This window comes from Oryx dammah, unplaced genomic scaffold (genome assembly GCF_014754425.2).
Source record: "Oryx dammah isolate SB20612 unplaced genomic scaffold, SCBI_Odam_1.1 HiC_scaffold_22, whole genome shotgun sequence".
Lineage (NCBI taxonomy): Eukaryota > Metazoa > Chordata > Mammalia > Artiodactyla > Bovidae > Oryx > Oryx dammah.
This window is the reverse complement of record NW_024070206.1, coordinates 19432936-19460003: the sequence shown is the minus strand read 5'-3', so window position 1 is coordinate 19460003 and position 27068 is coordinate 19432936. Positions and strand designations below refer to the sequence as shown.

General features: G+C 43.1%; 1 protein-coding gene across 1 annotated transcript in view; it reads right to left on the bottom strand.

The window, feature by feature from the left end:
- PIEZO2 (piezo type mechanosensitive ion channel component 2) overlaps positions 1-27068 on the bottom strand; it is a 262558-nt gene that overhangs the window by 118066 nt on the left and 117424 nt on the right. The window contains exons 4-5 of the mRNA XM_040264615.1: positions 24900-24942; positions 4076-4238 (exon numbers count right to left, since the gene is read on the bottom strand). Of these exons, the coding sequence (XP_040120549.1) occupies positions 4076-4238; positions 24900-24942 (206 nt within the window). The remainder of the gene's footprint in view (positions 1-4075; positions 4239-24899; positions 24943-27068) is intronic.

The following is a 27068-nucleotide window of genomic DNA, read 5'->3' as shown; positions in this document are numbered from 1 at the left end:
TCATATTGGAATTGTTAGACCACAGAAGAGGCCACTTGCAGCAGACTAAGTCAAGACTAAAATTTCTATTTGAGTAAACATTTATCATAAATTTGGTTTCATATTAAACTACTCTTTGTTTCAAAAAAAATAATAAAGCCTGAAACCTCATTAAATAGCTAGAAAGAGCTAGAAGTACATAAATATGCAGATACTATCAACTTGGTGAAATTACTGATGTCATTGGTGTTTTATTGCACAGATAAGCTTTCTACACAATTTAACTCTCATAATGCAACTCATTTTTTTTAGACTTAAGAATCTGAATCTTTCAGTTATGATTTGTCAATCTGCTTCTGAATTAAAAGGAACAAATAAACAAGACCACAAATATGTCGGTTGGCAAAGAATCTTTCATGGCACTTGGGAAGTTGGTTCTTGACTGAGGTTTGCTTTCTGTAAAATTCAAAAACAGGACAAAGCCCCCTCCCCAACTCCATGTCCACTGGGTTTTTTTTGGGGGGGAGAACCCTTGGATTTGTGATGCCCTTTAAAACAGTGAACTTAAGCTTCATTATCAAGTCCATGGAGATTTGGGAAGAGTTCTGAGCATTCTCCAGGGATTACTTACTACTCTGAAACAAAGCTGGATTTGAAAAGCAATTCTCCCAGGCACCAGAGGGTTGATTAATCTGCCATTTCTCCACTGAGATAAATGAGAGAAGAAGCAATGCCAGCAAACACTGTCCTTTTGAAGGATCCTCAAAAACCAAGCAATCTAGAACACAATTGCCAAGATTTATGAGTCGCAGGAAGTATGCTAGGGACTTCAAAATAAAATAAATTCTCCTGCTTATTTTGGCTGTGTATTTATATTCTTTTCAGACTCCAGCCAGATGGTTCCCCAGTAAGAAAAATTTCCTCCTGGATTCATCTCTGGACAGTCACTCTAGCTTGCTCCCCTGGGCCACCTGGGGCTGGAATGTACTGAGACTACGGAAACTAATACCTAAATTAGGTGCAAACAAATTTAATCTAGGGGGAACTCAACTTTATAGTAATGATATTTAGCATTTTCAATATTAAGGGTTTTTCGGGTGAGAAAGACAGTGAAGAATCTGCCTGCAATGCAGGAGACCTAGGTTCAATATCTGGGTTTGGAAGATCCCCTGGAGGAAGGCATGGCAACTCACTCCAGTATTCCTGCCTGGAGAATTCCGTGGACAGAGGAGCCTGGCAGGCTACATGGAGTCGCAAAGAGTTGGACATGACTGAGTGACTAACGCTTTCACACTTTCATTTTCAAAGCTCCCCCAAAATAATGCTTAGTGAATCTACCCCCTTTTATCATTAAATAATGTAATCAATTCTGCAGATGGTGATTGCAGCCATGAAATTAAAAGATGCTTACTCCTTGGAAGGAAAGTTATGACCAACCTAGAAAGCATACTAAAAAGCAGAGATTACTTTGACAACAAAGGTCCATCTAGTCAAGGCTATAGTTTTTCCAGTGGTCATGTATGGATGTGAGAGTTGGACTGTGAAGAAAGCTGAGCGCTGAAGAATTGATGCCTTTTTTTAAAAAATATAAATTTATTTATTTTAACTGGAGGTTAATTACTTTACAATATTGTATTCGTTTTGCCATACATCAACAGGTATCTGCCACAGGTATACACATGTTCCCCATCTTGAACCCCCTCCCCATACCATGCTTTTGAACTGTGGTGTTGGAGAAGACTCTTGAGAGTCCCTTGGACTGCAAGGAGATCCAACCAGTCCATTCTAAAGGAGATCAGTCCTGGGTGTTCATTGGAAGGACTGATGCTGAAGCTGAAACTCCAATACTTTGGCCACCTCATGCGAAGAGTTGACTCATAGGAAAAGACTCTGATGCTGGGAGGGATTGCGGGCAGGAGGAGAAGGGGACGACCGAGGATGAGATGGCTGGATGGCATCACTGACTCGATGCACATGAGTTTGGGTGAACTCTGGGATTCGGTGATAGACAGAGAGGCCTGGCATGCTGTGATTCATGGGGTCGCAAAGAGTTGGAGATGACTGAGCAACTGAACTGAACTGAATATAATCAATAATATATAGGGTGCAGATATTTAAACAAATTTCAAATGGGAGAGAGGTATCATGAGCCCATCCTGGAGAAAAGAGGGGAATCAGGAAAGAAACATGATTTTAGTATCGGTCAGTGACGTCGTGTCTCTTCTTCACCAGATGGGTGACCTTGACCTAACATCCCTTATCTTCAGTAGTCAGTGCAGGTTTTCCTAGTTTTATGGTAAAACAGTGTTTGAACTGGAGACAGAAGTTCTTTCTGTAGGAAGCTTTGTAATTCAGTCATGGTTGTCCATTACTGACGGCAAGGAAGGAAGTCCTTTACTGAATGAATTGGCCTCAAACACACCCTCCAACTTATCTGTCTCTCATTCTAAGAGGCTTTAAATTTTACATTTTTGTGATTGTTCTACTTCCTTTCAAACTGGAGAAGAGCAAAGGGAAGCAAGCACGTGGCCCTTTATTAAGTCTTCAGGAACAATCTCCACTTTGCAGAAGAAGAAAGAGAATAAACAATTTTCCCAACATCACACAGTTTCCAAGTCTGACTTCAGAGTCCACTCAGTTCACAGTAACTATCCCTTACCTTCCATCTACAATATAAGGAGAACTGAAAACAACTCTTGCCTTATAAAAAATAATAATGGAAAGTCCTAAGTCTGGAGAGCTTGAGTTAATGTATTTATTTTCACTGAATCTAGAAAAAACAGGGTGATTGTTTAAGCCAGATGATTTTTCAAAATTGTAAATATTATAAAAGAAATTTCAAATGTAAAAGCAGAGGTTAAAATGTTAAATTCTGTCTTAACCAGAAGAAAAAGCACCTTCATAGTTCTATTTCTAGGACATTGACAAGTGTTGTACAGTTTGTGAACTTGAATGCAAGAGATAGGTAGTTATGACCTTGCTGTAATGATTTTTAACACCATGTACCATTTTTAACATTTACCTTAAAAACAGCAGAACGTGCATATGTCACAGGATTGTATATTTTTTACTCACAAGGATTTTAGGCAATAACATCATTTCTAGCCTGCAGGGGTTTATGGAATCATATTCATTCTTTCTTCATTGTTGTATTCTAATAAATATCAAGGGAAAATGCTGTTCATTTGTGAAGCACACACATTATTTGCCATAACCGAGAACTTTCTTTCTTTGATGCCATTGTGGTTACCATTCTCAATATAAGTAATTTCAACTAACTTCAGTTTTATAGGTTTAATTTCTTGCCAAAGCATATAAATGAAACATTCAATACTTACAAGTGTCTTGCGTCAAATGTCCAAATACAGTCTTTTAAGGAATTTTTTTCCCTGTAAACTTTATCTTTCAATTACCAGATCAATTACTTTTTAAGTCACTGTTACCTAGACTCATATGACACAGTGCAGTTATTAGAACAAACAGGTCAGTGACAGAGCGACAGCTGTCTCCCACTTCCATTCGCCACGGAGTGAAATCTGACGTGTCCCCGATCCAGCTAAAAATTCACAAAAGTTTTACTCATTCTTACACTCTTCCAAATGCATGTGTGTTTTTCTCCGAAGTACTTTAAAAAATACCTCGATGGAAGCATGCAGATTTAACTACTGACTCAGGATGGCAAGGTGCACAGAGTGGAAGTTTCCTTCAAGGTAGAATTAATTTTTTTTTTCTCCGACAACTGCCAGGTGTTTCTTCTCTAAGAATGTTGCAGTAACTAAGTATCTAGGGCATGGGCCATGACACAAACTTGAAAGGTTTCCAGTGTGAGTTAAGGGCGGATGGTAATGAAGAGACACCAGGTCAGGCCCAGGCCCTTAGGGTTAATGCATCTCACAGGGCAGCCCTCATGTCCCCGGAGTTGTTTCCACGTGGCCAAGTGTGGGTGAGAATGCACATGTGTGAGGACCACACGAGGTGTACAAAGCAACCACCCAGCATAGGAGGACATAAAGCTCTGTGCATATCTCACTGTTCACTGTCACAACCTACAAGGCCCCAGAAATCAAAGCAGGAAGAGTCTCAGACTCAGACTTACCGACTCTTCGTTCTCAAACTCCGGGTTACACTGCGCGGCCTCTTCAGCCACTGGCTTCTGAACAATGTTCCTACAGACCAGCCAGATGGTCAGGCTGGCGATGAACATGCCCACGTCAGGCACAAACACTCGGATCCCATTGCCAGCGTCGGCTCCCTTTAAGCTATGGAGTGAAAAACAAGGAGGAGGAAATTCAGTTGTTTTGACTTTGCAATGGTTAAACCATCACAGAGTGTGTTTGAATCTTCTTAAGACTTAAAGAATGTTCAGTTTCTGCCTGGAAGGTATCAGAAAGCTTTTCTCCGACTCCAGCCTTACATAATCTACTAAGACTCAGGAAGCTTTCAGGGAGTTTCAGAAATAGCATGAAGAACCCAAACCAACTCTCACTCCTAAAACGTACTGATGAACTAAACTGTTATTAAATAAGCCACATGTCCAGGACAGAGACAGGTGTTTGCAACCTGGTAGGAGCAGTTAAAGACTGGATGTACATGAGAAGCCCTGGATAAATCCAAGTTTAGAGGGAAAACAGAGGACATATTCAAGCTGTCCTTGAAGAGGAGCCCTTCATTACTTTGAATGCTGAGTCGATTTTGTTTTCCATCCTGTTCCAAGAAAGGGCAGGTCGTTAACAGAGAGCTCAGAAGATTTGGTCCCAGTGTCAGCAGGACCTGGTGGCTGTGTTTCACTGGGACCTTCCCCTTGTCCTGTGCTACCCCCTGCCCCAAAGAGATAACACTGTTCATCTTCTTTATTGCACAGGACTCAAATGAAAGTGATCCAATGTATATCAGAGCTAAAACTTGTTTAGGGAAAAGCAGCAGAAGATAGGAAGTTATCTCATGTGAAGATAAGTATATTTTTCAAATACACTTTATGTGATGAAATATATAGTCATCATTTACATTGGATAACACTTTATGTGATGAAATATATAGTCATCATTTACATTGGCTATATGATGTATGGGTAAAAACATAATAAATAGCAAGACCTCTATCACCATGAAATAATCATGTTGACATTTTAGTGAATTAAAAAATCATATGACTCAGCCATTAAAAAGAATACATTTGAATCAGTTCTAATGAGGTGGGTGAAACTGGAGCCTATTATACAGAGTGAAGTAAGCCAGAAAGAAAAACACCAATACAGTATACTAACACATATATAAGGAATTTAGAAAGATGGTAACGATAACCCTGTATGCAAGACAGCAAAAGAGACACAGATGTATAGAACAGTCTTTTGGACTCTGTGGGAGAAGGAGAGGGTGGGATGATTTTGGAGAATGGCATTGAAACATGTATAATATCATATAAGAAACGAATCGCCAGTCCAGGTTCGATGCAGGATACAGGATGCTTGGGGCTGGTGTACTGGGATGACCCAGAGAGATGGTATGGGGAGGGAGGTGGGAGGGAGGTGGGATAGGGAACACATGTACACCCGTGGTGGATTCATGATGATGTATGGCAAAACCAATACAATATTGTAAAGTAAAAAATGTGTAATAAACATATAAAATATATGCTATGTAAATATGGTATATACAAATATCTCTGAATATAAACATTTATGTATTTAAAAAAATAAATAAAAAATCATATGATCTTGCTTCTATGTGGAATCTAAAAAATGACATGAACTATTTACAAAACAGAAATAGACTCACAGACAAAGAAAACGAACTTCTGGTTACCAAAGGAGAAAGGTGAGGGGGGAGGGATAAATTAGGAATTTGGGATGAACATATACACAGCACTGTATATAACAATAAGACCTACTGTACAGCATAGGGAACTCTACTCAATAGTTTGGAAACCATAAGAAACTACTATACATGCAATCTTAGAGTTACCAAAACTAGGCTCATACTTTATCTATTGTTTTTGAAAATAATTTGTTCATTTAATACATCACTCACATCTTCACAACTCACTGAAGATTTTTAAACCTTTACCACACTCACAGTCAGATAGTAGTTACTTAACTAGTCCACTACTGTTGCACCTTTAGAATATTACCATTTATTTGGTATCATAATATGAATGTAAGTAAAGTCTTAAGTAAAGAGTCTCCTAATCCAGGATCTTCTAGGAAAAATTCCTCAGACCAGTCTGACTGGCTTTTTATAAAAATGGTCTGGAAAAGGACCTCCCCATTAGAAGCCTGGGTTTTATACACGACTCTAAGTGAGAAATAGATTTAAGGGACTAGATCTGATAGATAGAGTGCCTGATGAACTATGCACTGAGGTTCATGACATTGTACAAGAGACAGGGATCAAGACCATCTCCATGGAAAAGAAATGCAAAAAAGCAAAATGGCTGTCTGGGGAGGCCTTACAAATAGCTATGAAAAGAAGAGAAGTGAAAAGCAAAGGAGAAAAGGAAAGACATAAGCATCTGAATGCAGAGTTCCAAAGAATAGCAAGGAGAGATAAAAAAGCCTTCCTCAGTGATCAATGCAAAGAAATAGAGGAAAACAACAGAATGGGAAAGACTAGACATCTCTTCAAGAAAATTAGAGATACCAAGGGAACATTTCATGCAAAGATGGGCTTGATAAAGGACAGAAATGGCATGGACCTAACAGAAGCAGAAGATATTAAGAAGAGGTGGCAAGAATACACAGAAGAACTGTACAAAAAAGATCTTCACAACCAAGATAATCACGATGGTGTGATCACTCACCTAGAGCCAGACATGCTGGAATGTGAAGTCAAGTGGGCCTTAGAAAGCATCAGTATGAACAAAGCTAGTGGAGGTGATGGAATTCCAGTTGAGACATTTGAAATCCTGAAAGATGATGCTATGAAAGTGCTGCACTCAATATGCCAGCAAATTTGGAAAACTCAGCAGTGGCCACAGGACTGGAAAAGGTCAGTTTTCATTCCAATCCCAAAGAAAGGCAATGCCAAAGAATGCTCAAACTGGAAGAAGCACAAGCTGGAATCAAGATTGCCGGGAGAAATATCAATCACCTCAGATATGCAGATGACACCACCCTTATGGCAGAAAGTGAAGAGGAACTAAAAAGCCTCTTGATGAAAGTGAAAGTGGAGAGTGAAAAAGTTGGCTTAAAGCTCAACATTCAGAAAACAAAGATCATGGCATCTGGTCCCATCACTTCATGGGAAATAGATGGGGAAACAGTGTCAGACTTTATTTTTTTGGGCTCCAAAATCACTGCAGATCGTGACTGTAGCCATGAAATTAAAAGATGCTTACTCCTTGCCAGAAAGTTATGACCAACCTAGGTAGCATATTGAAAAGCAGAGATATTACTTTGTCAACAAAGGTCTGTCTAGTCAAGGCTATGGTTTTTCCAGTGGTCATGTATGGATGTGAGAGTTGGACTGTGAAGAAAGCTGAGCGCCGAAGAATTGATGCTTTTGAACTGTGGTATTGGAGAAGACTCTTGAGAGTCCCTTGGACTGCAAGGAGATCCAATCAGCCCATTCTAAAGGAGATCAGTCTTGGGTGTTCTTTGTAAAGAATGATGCTAAAGCTGAAACTCCAGTACTTTGGCCACCTCATGCGAAGAGCTGACTCATTGGAAAAGACTCTGATGCTGGGAGGGATTGGGGGTAGGAGGAGAAGGGGATGACAGAGGATGAGATGGCTGGATGGCATCACTGACTCGATGGACATGAGTCTGAGTAAACTCTGGGAGTTGGTGATGGACAGGGAGGCCTGGCGTGCTGCGATTCATGGGGTCGCAAAGAGTGGGACACGACTGAGCGTCTGAACTGAACTAACTGAACTGAAACTTCTCTGAACAGAGAAACTTGGATGTGATGAGACATCCCTTTACCTCCATAAATAAAACTCACGTGGTTGTATGAGAGGTTTTTAAAAATAGCAAATTCCTTGCATTTGGGCTAAGAGTAAGAGAAATCAAATAGGAAAACTTCGTCCAAATGTATAATACTGTGAACACTTCATACAGATTTTACAATTACTTATAAAATTTTTAATCCAAATCTATAATAAGGAAATCTGATGATTGATTTCATCATAAGAAAACTGTAGAGGTTTTGCAAGTATACCTCACGTGAACAGGTAGAGCAAAGGAGGATTCACACCATCAGAATGAGAATTCAGAGATCAAGGAGAGAGGCCAGGAGATGAAGGCCAGGCTGGGCGGGGAGCTATTTCCTGGGTGGGGCTGAGGTCTGGGGAGCCGGCAGTCCCTTTCGAGTGGATTTGGGGGATAAATTACTGCAGCTCTTTTGTGGAAAGCGAATTGATCATGGCATTTTATGAGAAGCACAAACCAAGCCGACTGGTGGGAAAGAGTTCTCTGAGGTACGTACCCAGAGTCCCACCCGGCACAGTGGACCCAGGAGCTGCTGTGCCTGCCCCCAGCCCTGCCCGCAACCCCAACCTGCACTCTGTACAGGGCTCTCAATTTGCAAACAGTGGCTTCGAGTCAACAGCCTCAGCTTTGAGCTCCTAGGTCCCCAAACATGAAGAGAGTAAATGAACCCCAACTGCAAAGCAATTACTCCCCAGCCATGACAGAACGCAGCTCCCAGAAACAGGACTGGGCTGTGGTACAGCTCAGAGTGGAATCCGTCAGCCACGGAGGTGCCAACCTGTTAGCTGGTGCTGTCACCAGAGCTCACAAAGCAGCACATTCAGAGCACTGCCAACCCACGGGCTCCAGGAACCTCCAGAAGACGACAGTGCAGGCTGCGGACAATGACCAGGTCAGAGTCTACTTGATACCTCCCATGGGGACCATATTATCACTACAGTCTCTGTCTTCACTGTCTAGACCAGAGTCTACTGAAGCACATTCATCAGAGAACTAGCCCTCAGAAATACTGGGAATTAAAGCAAAACATGACCCCCAAAAAAGAAAATAAAAAACTGCCTCTGGTCAAATAAGTGTTAGAAAATCACAACAGTTATTATTATAGTAAAGAACTTGAGAAGTTCTGTAGAAAAACAATAAATTGGAGTTTATCTAAAACTCTGGGCTTCCCAGGTGGCTTAGTGGGTAATGAACCCATTCACAATGCAGGAGACACAGGAATCATGGGTTCGATCCCGGGGTCAGGAAGATCCCCTGGAGAAAGGTACAGCAACCTACTCCAGTATCCTTGCCTGGAGAATCCCATGGACAGAGGAGCCTGCTGGACTACAGTCCATATAGTCGCAAAAGAGCTGGACACAACTGAAGCAACTGAGCTCACATGCAAATCTCTACTTCCCAAATTTATCTGAGCACAAACCATTTCTTAATGTTTTATCTAAAATCTACTACATTGGGCCGAGCTACTGTTCATGGCACAGGTTTTAGAAAATGCTGAGCTGGAGTCTCCTTATTGGTCTAGATTTTTGATCATAATGAATGGATACTTTGGAAGCTGTACTTAGATGTAACTAATACTCATATATTTGGTTTTGAATAAGCCCCTAATAACTACAGTGCCAGCAACACCTGATTTCTTTCCCTCATCCCCTCTCCCAGCTGTCCACCCCATCTCCCAAGTGTCCACCTCCTCTCCCAAGTGTCCACTTGCTCTTGGGACAGACTGGAAGAGACCAGAAAGTGCACAACAACTCACAAAGCTGCTCATTCAGTCCCAGCATGTCCCCAAAACCATCTGAAGACACCCATCTTCCTATGAGATGTCTCTAGCCAGTGCCTGACCATATCTCCACACGTCTCCCTTCACCACCTCGTCTTCTGAATGACTGTCACTTTGCCTCGGGGTGTCCCTTATGCCAACCAGGCCAAGCTGAACTTTTAGAAGCACAGTTTGGACTTGCTCACTGCACCAGAGATGAGAAAGGCCCATATTCCCAAGCTCACTTACGAGGCCTCTGTATTACAGACGTGTGTGCCTTGTCTCTTGCTAAGAATTCCTCAGACCTCAAATTACAGCCGTGCTGGCTGCACATCCAAGGACAGGCAACTGTTTGTCCCTCTGAGTCAGAGCACAGCCTTCTCCCTCAGACCACAAAGCCCTCCTCACACACACTTCCACGTCATCCTCATCAGTCAAGACTCACCTCCCTCATCTCCACTGCAAAGCCCACCATCTGTTTCCTTTAGACCCCTAACACTTTATGTTGCTCACTTATTTGTGAATCTCTATATCCAAGAGGACTCTGTATGTGTGCCAATCCCAAAGAAAGGCAATGCCAAGGAATGCTCAAACTACTGCACAATTGCACACATCTTACACGCTAGTAAAGTAATGCTCAAAATTCTCCAAGCCAGGCTTCAGCAATACATGAACCATGAACTTCCTGATGTTCAAGCTGGTTTTAGAAAAGGCAGAGGAACCAGAGATCAAATTGTCAACACCTGCTGGATCATGGAAAAAGCAAGAGAGTTCCAGAAAAACATCTATTTCTGCTTTAATTGACTATGCCAAAGCCGTTGACTGTGTGGATCACAAACTGTGGAAAATTCTGAAAGAGATGGGAATTTCAGACCACTTGACCTGCCTCTTGAGAAATCTGTATGCAGGTCAGGAAGCAACAGTTAGAACTGGACATGGAACAATAGACTCGTTCCAAATAGGAAAAGGAGTATGTCAAGGCTTATTGTCACCCTGCTTATTTAACTTATATGCACAGTACATCATGAGAAACGCTGGACTGGAAGAAACACAAGCTGGAATCAAGATTGCCGGGAGAAATATCAATCACCTCAGATATGCAGATGACACCACCCTTATGGCAGAAAGTGAAGAGGAACTAAAAAGCCTCATGATGAAAGTGAAAGAGGAGAGTGAAAAAGTTGGCTTAAAGCTCAACATTCAGAAAACGAAGATCATGGCATCCAGTCCCATCACTTCATGGGAAATAGATGGGGAAACAGTGGAAACAGTGTCAGACTTTATTTTGGGGGGCTCCAAAATCATTGCAGATGGTGACTGCAGCCATGAAATTAAAAGACCCTTACTCCTTGAAGAAAAGTTATGACCAACTTAGATAGTATTTTCAAAAGCAGAGACATTACTTTGCCGACTAAGGTCTGGCTAGTCAAGGCTATGGTTTTTCCTGTGGTCATGTATGGATGTGAGAGTTGGACTGTGAAGAAGGCTGAGTGCCAAAGAATTGATGCTTTTGAACTGTGGTGTTGGAGAAGACTCTTGAGAGTCCCTTGGACTGCAAGGAGATCCAACCAGTCCATTCTGAAGGAGATCAACCCTGGGATTTCTTTGGAAGGAATGATGCTAAAGCTGAAACTCCAGTACTTTGGCCACCTCATGTGAAGAGTTGACTCATTGGAAAGACTGTGATGCTGGGAGGGATTGGGGGCAGGAGGAGAAGGGGACAATAGAGGATGAGATGGCTGGATGGCATCACTGACTCGATGGACGTGAGTCTGAGTGAACTCCAGGAGTTGGTGATGGATAGGGAGGCCTGGCGCGCTGCGATTCATGGAGTCGCAGAGTTGGACACGACTGAGCGACTGAACTGAACTGATATGTGTGTATGTGTGTGTGCTCTGAATACAGGCTGGCAGAATTAATGTGATCTCCAAATATTTACTCTTTCTTTCGTATGACAATAGTTTGTGCAAAGCCCTGCTTATGAATTAGATCAGGTGTCTGCCACAAGTATTGCTGTAATTCAGTTCAGGGAAGATAAAGTACAAAGGTCAGGACAGTTACTAGAGTCTGTGGAGTGCCTGAGGACCAGAGGTTGATGAGTAACATCTCAGTTGTTTGGATGTGAGTTAATGGTCACAATTGGAAACTATAAACCATTAAAAATATATATGCACTTTTTGCATACACCAGAGAAAACATTTCAAGAACAAGAACAATTAATTGTATCCAATGAACATTAAATGGCTTGATTTGGTCAGATTTTTTATTTATTCCAAAAATATTTATTATGCCTCTATCGAGTGCCAGGCCCTCTCCTTGAGCACTGAATGTTGGTTATGAAAGTGTGTCTTAAACACAGAGATAAATCAGGAAGAGGTGTTGTGGCCAGGTCCTCCTTGCTGGACTCAGACTCTGGTGAAGCATCTGCAAAACCAGAAGGGCTGAAGGGTTTGGAGCAAAGGACTCTCCACCATCACCATGGAACTGAGCCCATGAAGGAAGTCACAATCTGGCCTCAGGAAGTGGGGCTGGGAGGTGGCCTTCCATGGTGAGGGTGAGGTACCGACATGAGGTATGGACATGACAGGTCACCCTGGACCCACGTGGGGTTTGTGCCTGAGAGAGGTCTTGGCTGGAGGGGCAGAGCGAGAGATTTCTTCTCACGCAGGTTGGCTAAAGTCCATGGAGTAAGTCAGATGGTCCAGGGACTGCACAGAGTATAAATATTTATGGAAGGCTCTGTAAATGAATTGTTAGTGTTCATTTCAGAGCATTTAATAACAATTAAAATGTTTTAATAGTGTAATTAATTAATTTATTTTTGGTTGCACTGGGTCTTTGTTGCTGCACGGGTTTTCTCTAGTTGCAGAGATCGGGGGCTAGTCTCTAGTTGTGGTAGCCGGGCTTCTCATTGCCGTGGCTTCTCTTGTTGCAGAGCACAGGCTCTAGGGTGAGTGGGCTTCAGTAGTTTTGGCTCCCAGGCTCTAGAGCACAGGTTCAGTAGTTATGGTGCACAGGCTTAGCTGCTTTGCAGCATGTGGAATCTTCCCAGATCAGGGATTGAAACCATGTCTCCATTGGCAGAATTGGCAGGGGGATTCTTATCCACTGAGCCATCAGGGAAGCCCAACAAATTAAATTTTATTTCAAGTAAATCCTGCGTTTGAAATCAGACTGATGAGGTTATATGAAGAAGCCATGTTCTAATAAATTAAGGAGATTGATGTACACATTTCCCCATAAAATGTTATCCTATATCGCGTGACTTTCCGGGCTCAGCTCAATTACATTTTCCGTATAGAAAAGTACAAGCTAAATAACTTAAAACCTCATTTCTCTTCAACAAGCAGACACTTCCTCTCCAAACCAGTTACAGTCACACGATCCTATTTGTGCAGGGTGATTATTCCTCTCTGAAAGGGAGTCTAGGAAGCTGGAAGCTGGGAAAAAAACTCCTTATCCATCAAGAGGAGAGAAAATGTAGCCATGAAACACTGTGAATCAGTAAGTTAGTGCAAATGTACGTGCAACCTGGATCTACACCAATAAACATGGATGCATCTCACAAACATAATATTGAGAGAGAAAAAAAAGAAGTAGCAAGCATACAGAATATTGATCACTTACAGACTCACCCATAAAGAACTCCAAGAAAGCAACAAACATGTTTTTGGACAGAGAGAGGGACACAGTCACCTGTGTAGCAGCACCTAGGTTCTTAACTTTGAAAGCTGGTTGGCATGCACAAAAGTGTATTTTTAATATTTCATATTATTTTTTAAAATCAGAAGTGTCATACTGCTCAGAATTCCTCATGTAGAACATATCATGAAAACACAAAGTCGATTACCTGCCTGGGAAAGAAAATGACCAACTGCTGCAGTCTCAGCCATGATTATATTTGGTCAAACTCAATTACCATCCTCCCATCTAAGTCCAGGGAAACAGTGAGGTTGGGGTGGATGTTCACGGGCAACCCACTTTGCTTTTGTAAGTCTCAGTTTCTCACCAACAAAATGACTTCTCAGGGTCTTCCCAACTGTCAGGTTTCATTTTGACTCAGAAAATTCAAAATAAAGAGACAGGGAAATTGAGAAGGGACCAGGAAAGAGGAAGAGTGCTGGAATTCCAGGTATGGCTGACAGAAGTGTTGGAATTTCAGGTAGGGCTAAAAAGCAGACTTAGGAACAAACACAAACGCTATTACCTTTAGAAGCTGGAAAAGTATAACCCCATTCATGCCATTCCTTTGGGAGCCAGCCCTTTGGTTCAGAGTTGGTAGGAAGGTCAACTACAATTGAATTCCAATAAAACAATTAAAATGCAAATAAGCATTATTTAGATGAATATGAACCACTGAGATGGTTGTACCTGGTCTTCTGGTGGCCTCTGGAGCCCAGGCACTGATGCTTGGTTACCATCCCACAGCAGGGGAGCTGCACAGGGACAGGGATTGCCCCAGGGACCCTCCCTGAGTCTCGTTGGGGCCCCACTTCAGCATCAATGCAGACTGGTTCACCTCCTCTTTCCTCCAGGACCCCTCATTTCCCCAGCAATGTCAATGATTGTGCACAGTCTAGCTCCTGAAATACAACCTTTGTCTCACACTCACTCCCTCCACCAGCCCACCCCATGGTGATCCTCTGATTGGTCTGCACGGCCCTGTGAACAATCGAAACACAGGAGGTGAGTAGAATCTAGTCTAGTCTCTCTGGAGCTGGGTGATTCACTCCAGGAGTTTAGAGGACACAGTCTCAGGGTTCCTTCTGCTCGACCTGAACTGCAAAGATTTTGAGTCGAACCTGCATGTGCATTTCTGTGGTAAAGCAGGCCTCATGTGTCACTGTGACAGCCTGCAAATGCCACGACACATAAGTGTCTGTCATCCCTATGGGCCCAGGCACAGCGAGGCAGGCATGGACCTCTAGTCTCCCTCCTGGCTGAGCATCACCCACAGCTCATGGCTCTCTCAGCTGCAGCCATGACTAACCAGTTTGTAATCAAATAAATGCAGCGGCACCAGCCAGCATTTTCTTTTTCATGCACACAGCAAAGGAAGACAGGAATACACTGCATACAGTAAGTAAGAGGAGCTGTTGCTTTGGAAACTGGACGTATTTGCATTGAACTGGGTCATGGCATAAAGTGTGCAGGCGTAGTCACAATGAAAAGAAAAAGTTTCAGACTCATGCTCTAGCACAAGTCAGTTCCATCAAACGGATAGGGAGCAGTTGTGCTGAAGACAGATGGAGAAAAAACAGATCCTTCCTCCAAATCTCTCGAAGCCGAGTATATTACAAAGCTCATACTTTTCCAGATGTCAGGAAGGTGCCTCACCAGACTATGTAACTGTGGCAGGAGGCTCGAGGGCAGTGTCCGCTCCCCCAGCACACATACCTCATTCCTTCACACTCAGTGCCATCCTCTCCCCCTGGCTCCCAGGTCAGTTCAGGTCAGGTTTTTGCCACCGAGAAATCAGGCTAAAATACCAAGTGTTCAGAGCATACTAGAATTTGAGATTGTAGGTGAAGGTGGAGGATCCATACTCCAGCACATCATAACAAACTGGAAACACTAAGCTCTGAAACAAACCAAAATTGCTCAGGAATAAAATGTTAATCAAACAAATAAAAAAAAGCTGAATTTTCACCTGTCCAAAGATGCACCCTATGCTCAGTAAATCCAAGAAATGAAAATAAAAATTTGTGAAGCAAAAATTATAGCATCTTGGCCCACACTGTGAACAGAATCACCAAAGCATCTTTCTACATACACTTCTCCGGGCAGCTAAAATGTGATTGCGTTTTCAAGGTGTTTTCAGAAAGCACTTTGAGTAATTTAGGGTTCACTAACTAAAGAGGCTGAAGGCAGAGGACATAATCAAGGAACAGATCACATAAATTTGTCCACACAAAGATCTGTAGGCAAAGGTTTAGAGCAGCTTCATTCATAATCACCAACAGCTGAAAACATGCCAAACACCTACCAGCTTCTCCCTGGATAATTTGTGGTGATCTATGCAATGGAATACAATTTACAGTGAAAGTAACGATGCTTTCAACTTCTATGGTTGAACCTAAGAAGTATTATGTTAAGTGAAAGAAGCCAGATATGAAAACCACAAACTATGAGTCCATTCACATGACTGGAAAAGGTGAAATCAGAGAAAGAGAACTCTGATCAGTGATTGCTTGGAGCTGGGGCAGGTAAGGGATGGATGCCAAAGGGGCAGAAGAAGACTTTCTGGAATGGTGAAAATATAAATCTTAAAATGGAGGTGATGACATGGCTGCCTAGGTTGTCAAAGTCATAGAATGACACACCTAAAAAGGGGGGAATTTCCCAGGCTGTAAATAAACCTGATGAGGGAGGCACTGGAGAAACGCAGAGCGAGTGGCAAGGGTTACTTGAGAGGAAACCCCAAATCTGAGACAACATAATCGATGGATAAAGAAGCTTTGGTACATGCACAGAATGGAATATTACTTAGGCATAAAAAGGAATGAATTTGAGTCAATTCTAATGAGGTAGATGAACTTAGAGCCTATTATAGAGTGAAGTAAGTCAGAAAGAGAAAAACAAATACGTATCAGCGCATATATATGGAATCTAGAAAGATGGCACTGATGAACCTATCTGCAGGGTGGCAGTGGAGACACAGACATAGAGAACAGACTGACGGAAACACTGGGGGATGGAGAGGGTGGGAAAAAATTGAGAGTAGCACGGAAACATATATACACCACCATATGTAAAACAGATAGCCAATGGGAATTTGCTGTATAGCACAGGGAGCTCGACCCAGTGCTCTGTGACACTCTGGATGGGTGGGATGCGGTGGGAGGTGGGAGGGAGGGGACACACGTATATCTATGGCTGATTTTTGCTGATATATGGCAGAAACCATCACAATATTGTAAAGCAATTATCCTTCAATTAGAAACAAATAATTTAAAAAAAATAAATAGCAGGAAAACCTAATAAGCACTTGATACAAATGTCCTGTATAAACCATATGCATCTATAAATATGTAACTGTTGAAAATGTACTGAATGGCAGAGAGGGTCCCAGCACATTTCAACATCCAGGAAGGAAGGTGGTCCCCAAGGTCCCTGAATATCTCTCCTCGGTATTTCCATGGAGCTGCTCCTTGGCCACTTCTCCCAGGGGACTTCCCCACGCAAACAATTTATGGCAGGGATAAAATTAACAACGTGGGTGTGGAGGAGACGGTTTCTTCTGCAAATCCCTGTGCTTGAAATTCTGGGAAATTATGTTTTAACAGTTCAAGGCCTATTACAAAATTGCTGATTTATGAGATTGGAGCTAGGTTATTGGGAGGCTTTCTTCTAAACACAGATTCGTTATTTTTATAAATAAGCAAATCAAATAAACACTTCTAGAGTGAGCCGTGGCCACTGAGGTTTGCATGCCTGCAAATATGAACAGTGCACGTTTCTGTCCTGTTCTCAGGAGGTGGAAGAGATTAAGAGCCCCAAGGATGCTCAGGAAGTTCCTGCTTCCTCAGGTCCTCGGGTCCCCTCTCAGGACCCTCCCTATGCAAACACTGACCCCCAGGATCCACCACCACGAAGGCAGCCGCCCACACTGGGTCCCTACGCTCTGGCCCCTGATGCTGATGAACACAAGGCTGTCCCTGTTGACCCTGAGCACTGGGGAGTCCACTGAGAGTGGGTCAGCAGTTCAGGATAGGGCGTTTCTTACCCATCTTTTCCACTCTCTCCATGCCCGCCCCCTCCCCAGGTCTGCATGTATAAATGCTCCTTTCTTGACTTACATGAGAAATCATCATTTTTTAATAGTAAATTTTTATAGTCGCACTGAATGTTTCCATAAGGGCTCACGTTTAGGCTGGATTGAAGTTCTCATCCTCCGAGGGCAGCTGAACGAGCCCTTCAGAGAAGTGTCTGCTATATGCTGGGCCCTGCCTGGCCCCAGAACTTCCTCCAGCACTGTCCCATGTGTTTGGGTTCCACAATCTGGGCCCCTCCTTACCGACAGGAAATTGCCTGAAGGAGAGCTGAGTCTGGCCCGAGCGCCCACCTGGTTCCTCCTCCCCTACCTGGGCCTCAGCCAGCTATTGTTTGTCCAGAGAGAATGTGTGTCCAGAAACCTGGGGCTCTCCCGGCTTGTCCGGCAGAGAATACCCGGACCTGGCAGGGCAGCTCCATCCTACTCCAGAGCCCCCACGGAACCGGGCTGGGTGGTACTGTGGTTACACAGCGGGCAGCCTCTGGCCTGAGTGGGACTGGGGACGTGGGGCCTGACTCAGGCGGTCAGAGTAGGAAGCACCCCTGGGACCCCATGGTGGGGGCAGCACTTCCTCAGACCCCGTGCCTGACAACAGAGGGAGTGAGCTTTGTTTCTGTTTGTCTGCTTTGGTTTTATTTTTTCCCTAAAAGTCACTTAGGCAACGTGTGGATAAGGACACACAGCCCTCCAGGGGTGCAGGGGGGCAGTGAGGGGACAGACACTGACCACTAAGCCCCTCAGCCCAGGGACCCCACCGTCAGTGAAGAGTCAACCAGAACAGCATCTCTGCCATCTTCCTTCAGACCTTTGCTCCTCTTTCTGGAATGTGCTGGAGTCTACCGCTCTCAGGGCAAAACCAATGCTGCACTCAGATGCCTGAGGACTGGGCCCCGCTGCCCCACAGCACAGCGCTCGTCCATCAGCGTCCCAACGGGAGACACCACCACGTCCACAGAAACACACTCACTCCAGGATGGAAGCAGTAACCTGCCTGGATTCCTCAGTCAGTATATCTCACCAGTCAGAGCAGAGAGTGGACATTTCAAATCTACCCACTGCCCGCAAGGACCGGGTGAGACAGCCTTCCCTCTGTGTGGGGCAGGCGGGTCAGGACGGCCATGTGAGGGTCCCCCAGCTGCTCCCCCTGTTCCCACCTGGTGACTACAATCCCTGGGCTGCTGGCTTGCTCACTGACCAGCGTTTTCACTTGCTCTCTGGATGACAGGACCCCAGGTCACTTCTCCATCCCCAGGAAGAGTGAGGTGGGCATCAGCCTCAGTAGTGACCACAGGAAGGGTATGAAGGGGGACTTGGACATCAGAGCCTCTCAGAGGCAGGAAGGAGTCCGTCATGGGTGAGGCAGCGGGTGCAGGATGGTCCGGGGAGGGCGGGATAAGGGATTAATACACCAGCCTGGGACGAGTAGGGTCCTGCCTGACGACAGCTTCCCAAGCCCCCTTGGCGCCAAGGGACGTGATCAACTGAGGTGACATGAGTGCTCCTGTTTGATAAGACCTTCAGAGGTCCGCAAAGCTTAGGGAGGAGGCACAGGCTTCACAAGCCGCAAGACTTAATTGCCACCTGGTCCTGCATAGAGAAGTAACTTAGTGCTCTGAATCCTCATTTACACATCACTGAGAGAATGAAACCACTAGACTCTGGAAGGTGTGCGACACTCTCACGTTTGCGACTTCCAAGATTTCGTGAACCTTTAGAAGCCTATGTGGCTGTGAGCAAGTAGAGATAAGTTGGGGAAAAAAAGAAGAGCCAGGAGGAACTGTTTCCACTTTGTTCTTCGTGGGTGATAGGTTTCTGAGGATTCTGACGGAAAACCCACACAGCTCCTCGGAAATCTGCCTCATACAAACTGTCACCTCGTGAAAGCTACGATGCTCCGTCGCAAGCTGAGGTGTTTAACTGGCTGGGCGGAGGGAAATACATTTCACTGCAGTTACAGCTATAAAAGAGCTAATTTCAGGATCTCACGATGCAGAGCAAATGAGAAATCTGAACCAAGGCTTGGGAGTATCTGCTCGCATGATTCCCCAAAACATTCCATTCTACAGACTCAACATCCAGATTTTACCTCCGTATCAAACAGCGTGAACTTCCTATTATTCACGGTGCTGTCTGCACCAAGGTTAGAAAAAGCTTTCGAGATCTATTACACAGTTCATTTGCTCATGTCATTAATGAAATATAAAACGTTCTGGCTTGGTACCTCACATTTTGTACAGAACAAGGTGCCAAGTTTACCACCTGGGAATTTGGGATTTCAGTTCATGAATGCACCATTCTCCATAGGACCTGATCTTTATCACTCATTCATTCAGAGACTGTTTATATTAAGTCCTAGGGACCTGACTTAGTGAAGTTGGAGATTACAAATTAGAAAATCTTTCCTTCCAGACATATTTTGAAGGAAAAAGGAGGAAGGATTACATCTTTTTTTTTTTCTAGAAGAAAAATAGATCTTGTTCACCAAATACTTACTAAATGATATCATTGTGCTTGAATTAAAAAAAAGTTCCTTTCCAAGTTGGAAGTCAAAATCTTAGGTAAAGCTCTCAAAAGCCTAAGAAATGGATATCATCTACTTTTATTATACACACACACACAATACACACACATATATACTCATGCACACACAGATACACACACATGTGTGCATATATTAATCATAGCTTTTACTTTCCATTTCAAGTATAACCAAGGTATTTCAGCCAATCAAAGAAAATAGCAAAATTGATCAGCTGCATGAGTAAAGCCCAATAGAATGGATTATATGATATCACAGGATATAAAAGTCTCAAATATAAGATCTAACTTTTCTTCAATTGTATGGGAGTTAGTGACACATGTTACGGACTGAATGTTTTTGTTCTCTCAAAATTCACCTACTGAAATTCTAAACCCTCAATGAGACGTATTAAAATATGAGGGTCTTTGGGAAGTGATCAGCTCATGAGTGTGGAGACCCAGTGAGTGGGATTAGTGCTCTCATAAAATGCTTGTTTCTGAAACATTTATTAAATGCCTATCACTGGACAACCCTTGGGCTGGCACTAGCATGTGTAAAACGACAAGATGTACATCTCAGCAGCAAGGGTCTAGAATGACACACAGTAAGTCCCCGCAAGATCATGAGCACACTTGGTGGCTTCATGACAGGAGGTGTTGGAAGACAGAGGAGGGAGCCTGAGGGTGGTGGCTGTGGAGCTGGGGAAGTTTGGGATGAGGTGGGGTTGCTGGGTACCAGCAGCTGCCATGTCCTGAAGGAACCACAAGCAGGAAAGGGGGAAACCAATGAAACACAGTTTACAGACATCTGCTAAGCTCCCGGACGCTGCTGCCACAGAATCAGGTCCTCACGTGTCTCCCTCTATCCGATCTTTTAGTTTGCTCACCAGGACGTATCTCATGGCAATATTACTACAAGGGCAGGCTCATTCCCTAGGTCCCCTCCTTCCTCCCCATCACAGAATGTACAGCAGAGGACAACTTGGCTTTCTTTTTCTTGGAGAAAGCTTTGAGGTTTGGCTGACTCAGTCACTTTTTTTTTTTTCTTTTAGATGTGACCACTTTGAAATACTCTGTTAGCAAACAGACTGATGGTCAAACTTCAAAGGACACAGCACTAAAAGGATCAATATTGCTCACAATGGCTCTAAAGGGCCAGACAGCTTCATTTAGGATATAATTGGAATTCCCTTGAAGAGAAAGATGGTGTTAAACTTGAGAAGAAATCAAGTAAGGCCATGTTTAACAGCACTGCATGACACGATCTTTGCACAATAACCCCATCTATCAATATCTAATCTGTATTTCAAGACACTTGATGCAAGGCAGAGACAACTCCTGCCCTTACAGGAGAAAACATGTGACCACATGGGAAAACAAAAGGGTGATGTTTTAAGATAACATCTAAAACTGGGGATGTTCACCAAACTTAGCCTACAGTTCAAAACTACAGCTTTCACTCAGTATATCCCTTAATAATATTTTAATGTATACATCTTTTCAGAAGCATACCCATTTAGAGAGGCATTACGATATGCAAATTTTACTCCCTGACTTTCTTCAAAATATTCATAAAATGAGAACAGTCGATAAGACTCGAGACTAAAGACAATGTTCCCAGAGCTACAGGGATAGAAAATATAAACAACACAAAACCAAAAAAAGCTATAATTCAAGCATTCAGTGTGGCTGCATGTAGAAAGCCAGGCAGACCTTCTCTTGAATGCAAGTCAATGTGTGTGGCTACAGCTCTCTGGGTAGCTGCTTGGTTTTCTTTAGGTTTCTTTACCTGTGAGATGGGGTCACAAAGTCTGGCCAGCAGCCAGTCCTGACAGCTTCCTGTTTTTTTAAATAAAGTTTTATTGGAACAAAGCATGCTGATTGCCTTCTGCTACCACAGAAAGTGTATGGCCTATGGAACCTGAAATGTGGCCTCTCCCTCTTTAGAAAAAAGTTTGCGAATCCCTGGTCTGTGGAGCTGCTGCACAGATTGAAAATGGTGTGACACAGTCCTTGGTACGTGGCAATTGTTTTCATTACATTGTTATTCGAGTAGGCAAAAGGTTAAGGTCACACAAACTAGAAAGAAAATGTTTCAATTGCCGAATCCTGCAGATCAGTGAATCCTTAACCATCTTAGAAGCAGCTCTTGCTCTTAGAGTTCCACTCAGGAGATGGCAAAGAACCTCAGCCTGAGCTCCACTCTATGGAAAAATGACTCAGGATTAATGCAGATTAGAAGGACACCAAGTTACCATTTCTCACCAATCAGGCTGGCAAAAAACCTCGAGTGTGACAGCACGTTATGTTGGTGAGGCTCTGGGGAAATAACGGCCGAAATTGCTGCCAAAATTTTAGGGAAACTTGGCAATGTTCATCAAAATTCCACAAAAATTTACTCTTTGATTGTACTCAGGAATCTATCACTAGAATACCTGGCAAAAATACAGATGTGCACAAGGTTGTTCATTACAAGAGCCAAAGGCTGGAAAATGCCCAGATGTCCACCCTCAGGACAGATGGTGGATGCCAGGTCCCAAATCCTGGATGGTCTTGGTACCTCCTGCTGTGCTAGAAGGACAGAAATGAGAAAAGACCAGGCAGCCATCGACGAAGGACAAGAAGTCACCATGATGCTGTCCCCAGAGGCCAAAGAGGAGCGATCTGAGTTTATGTGAATCAGAGGGTAGACTGGCAAGGTAAACAAAGCCACAGACACTCCAGACAAGACAGCGGTGCTGCAAGACAGAGGAGCTGGTTTCCTCAGAAGCTTGTGACAGGAAGAGAAATCCAATGAAGGTAGGAAAGACTTGGGGACATGAGCTCAATACAGAGGTGGAGATGTGGCAACAGAACAGAATCGGTGGTAACAGTGGAAACTGGTCACAGAGTGGTGACCATTTCATGACATATACAAATATCAAATCAATATATTATGCACCTAAAGCTAATATAATGTTGTATGTAAATTATAACTCATTAATTTTTTTTTTTTTTACTTTTTAAAGTTGAAGAAAAATTTAATAGTAAGTGTGGGCTTTAGGAGCATACTAATTCAACCAGTGTCTGTTAGATGACACTTTTGAGATGATCAGGAAGTGTATGCACTGATTGGTATTAGATGGTGCTAAGAACTGGCTGGTACTTATATTTGGTACCAGTGTGGCATCATGATTCTGCAAGAGAACATCCATTTTTTCACAGACATACACTGACTTAGGTAGGGATGATGACACAGTATCTGAGGTTCTCTTTACAATTTCAGTCCCATCCAACCCTAAAAATGGACAAAGCAACTATAGCAATGTCTTCCTGAAGCCAGGAGAAAAATAACTGATGTTCAATTTGCTATCTTCTCTCCTTTGACAAGACTTTGGGTCTTGAAAGACTTCTGTAAATTTACAATAAACCTTGGTTTAGGGATAGAGTGAACAAACAAGCGGGCTTCCCTGGTGGCCCAGTGGTACCCGCCTGCCAATGCAAGAGACGTGGGTTCAATCCCTGGTTCAGGAAGATCCCCTGAAGAAGGGAATGGCTACCCACTCCAACATTCTTTCCTGGGAAATCCCATGGACAGAGGATTCTGGCAGGCTATGGTCCATGGGGTCGCAAAGAGTCAGACACGACTTAGAGACTAAAACAACACCAGCTTCTTTGGTTATCTTTGACATTTGTTGATACACAAAAGGAGAATCAAGAGAAAGATGCTTTGGGGAAGGTCTCACACACGAAGCTGCATGTGATTTTCAACCTGAAAGCTGGTCCACCAGATCTGCCCACCCCAAACCATCATTCAGTAACCTCAAGGACCAACCACGAGAACTTAATGAGAAATCGATAGTAACGGTGCTGATGACACGGACGAGCATGCAGAGAAATAAACAGACTTTTGAGTCAATCACAAATGGTACCAGAAATGCCATCACAGTCAGCCTGGTGATGAGGTTCTGTTCTTACTCACTACTGGAGAAATAATACATTTTAAGCTATTTTATTATTCTTTTCATATGCTCTAGGCACTCCATGAGCTTGATTGATACACATAAAGACACATTTTGAAAAATGAGTAATACTCTCCTGCTAAATGTAATGAAATAGTAGCACACTGTAAGCTGTACTCTCCAAAATTCAACTCTTAACTTCATGTGGTGTTTGGAAAGCTAGAGGGCCGTTGACATTCTAACGGCTGGACACCATGGCTTTACCTCCTCAAGGCACAGGATTTACATTTATTTTTTAAGCTAGACATTTTATTCAGAAGTATTCTGAATGCAAAAATGCTATTATGCTGAAAAGAATTAGTCAAAATCTACTTTTAGAGTGAAAAAATATTTAATTACTTTTCTGTCTCAATAGCTGCTCCGATGCTCCAAGTTCACTGTGAGATGTTAAATTGTCTGTATGGTGTCATTAGGGCTATACTGAGCCTACCTGCACATTTTCTGATGTTATCATGAGTCTTTTTTTTTTTTTTCTTTTCAGGACATGCTGGTGCAGAAATGCTTTTAGCTAAGAGTGACATGATCTCAGCCTTTCACTTGGAGCAGATAAGATCAGGTAATTTTAATAATCAGGAAGATATCAATATAAATATAAATTTCTCTGGACTAAACCTATAGAACTGAATATAATATGTGACATCAGGAAGCAATAAGAGAGTCAACTCCCTTCTCTGCAATGCCCTAATTCTACAACTTATCTTTCACACTGGTTCACAGTAGAAGAAGCATTTTCACATACATTGCCCCATTTGATCATCGATTTCAATCTGTGTGCAGGCAAGGATGGTATAAATCAAAGGTTTACTTTACAAGGAAACCAAGGCTCAAAAATGACGATTTACTCAAGGGCACAGTCACTGAAGTAGTGGTGGTGAGACCACCAATGTGTAATCAGTGAACTGCTGGAACAAAACAGGTCATGAGTAACCAAGCCCAGCTCACCTTTCGAAGCCGATTTGTCGGAAAGTCTTCTCCCAGGTTGAGCCTGCAATGGGAGGAAGGGACACAATTAATGCACACCAAAGACTCAGTTCTGCCCAGATTTACACAGTCTGATAGAGATTTGCTTGTATTGATACATGTAAGTGGGGTGACTGTCTTCCCTCTCAGAGACCAGTCTGGGTGAGCACCCTTTGCCATGGTCAACACCCACCCCTTCCACTGCTGACATGGCTGTGGAGAACTCTCCCATTAATCATCCTCTCAGAGTCTACATATGTCCTGAGCAGAAAAATGAGTAATACTCTCCTGTTAAAAATAATGAAATAGTAGCACATTATAAGCTGTACTCTCCAAAATTCAACTTTTAACTTCATGTGGCATTTGGAAAGCTGGAGGACACTCTGATGTTCCAGTTCACTGGCCATCATGCCTTTACCTCCTCAACATTGAAGCATGGGATTTATGTTTATTTCTAAAGCTACACATTTTAATCAGAAGTCTCCTGAATGCAAAAATGCTATTTCCAATGACATGATCTGAAGGGTATCCAAGTCCCCAAAAGAAAAGCTGGGTATAAAAATGATTTTCTGTTATTTTTCCATGTTTCTCCTTACACTATAAGTGTGACTATTTTCTGAGTACTTTATATAAAGAAAAATGCTCATTTTAATCAAAGACCATGTTAATAAGAAGTCTGCATTTATAAGAGTTCAGGGTTCTGCTAAAGGGAATCAACCCTGAATATACTTTGGAAGGACTGATGCTGAAGCTGAAGCTCCAGCACTTTGGCCACCTGATGCAAAGAGCCAATTCACTGGAAAATATCTTGATGCTGGGAAAGATTGAGGGCAGAAGGAGAAGGGGATGACAGAGGATGAGATGGTTGGATGGCATCACTGATTCAATGGACATGAGTTTGAGCAAACTCTGGGAGGTGGTGAAGGACAGGGATGCCCGGCGTGTTGCAGTCCACGGGGTCACAAAGAATCAGACACAAATTAGCAGCTGAAGAACAACAAGGGTTCTGCTCAGCCACACTTTCACATTTTCCCAATGCACTGTCAGGGGCAACAATAACTTGACTTCAGTAACTGTTCGAGTTATCACCTCTGCTCGCCTCCCAGACCTAAATCCATGAGTTGTGTCATGTACTGGTTGCTTTAATAATCACGGAAGATAATCACCACCTTTCCATACAATTTGGTCTTGCAAATAGGAAGTGGTATGTTCAGCACTGGGTCTCCAGAGGCAGCTAAGAAGTTACACTGCTTCTTTTCCTCAAGTCAAAATAAACCAAGAGGGCACTTAGGTTTCTTTCCAGAGAACTCTGCCCCCAGGACTTTATTCTCAGGTGGCCACTCAGTGCCTCCTGGGCATTAGACAGGATGGTTTCCAAGCTAGTCTAAGCGGGCATGAATGTGGTATCTCATTAAGGGACTTGAGTTCATACTACTTCGTTACAAGAGAGCATTTTCAGTAACTGCTATAAATGGTGCAGGGTAAATCTGGGATCTGAACTATACACACCTGCATCAACACACAAATTTAAAGCAGATTCAGAGTTATCTCCTCAGATGAAGTTACTCTTGCCCAACTGAATTCCAACAGACTTTGCTGAGTAGGAGGAAAGCCGTGGAATTTTCGTTAAGCAGTCCAGGAATTTCTCATGGCCCCTGGCCTGGGCAAGTGGGCCCCATAAGAATGTCATGCGTCCTGTGAGTCACATGCTAGACAGTGGAGATTCCCAGCTCAGGAATTCTTGGACGACAGTTATCCTGCCCTTGAGATGCTAGCCATTAAGACGCTGGTCAAAAATTATAACCTGAATCAGAAACGACACTGAATTCCAGGGCACCTGGCAACAGCCCGGCTGAGACTCAAGTGGGAGAGATGAAGAACTTTGTGCCAAGTGAGAAGCAGTCTGTGCTGGACCCAGTGGGGAGGGTCGCAGTGGGAGCCGGGATAGAGAGGCCTTCAGATGCTACTCTCCTTGACGTCCCTTGCTTTCATTGAGAAACAAGCCACCTTTTAAATTTTTCCACATTTCCATTTTTTCCCCCTAGATAGTCTCAGTGCATTCCTATATTGATTTTTTAAAAATAGACTCAGTTTATTATCAAAGTAAAATAAAAATAAGTGACTTTGCTCTATTGTACTATCAGGCTTTTA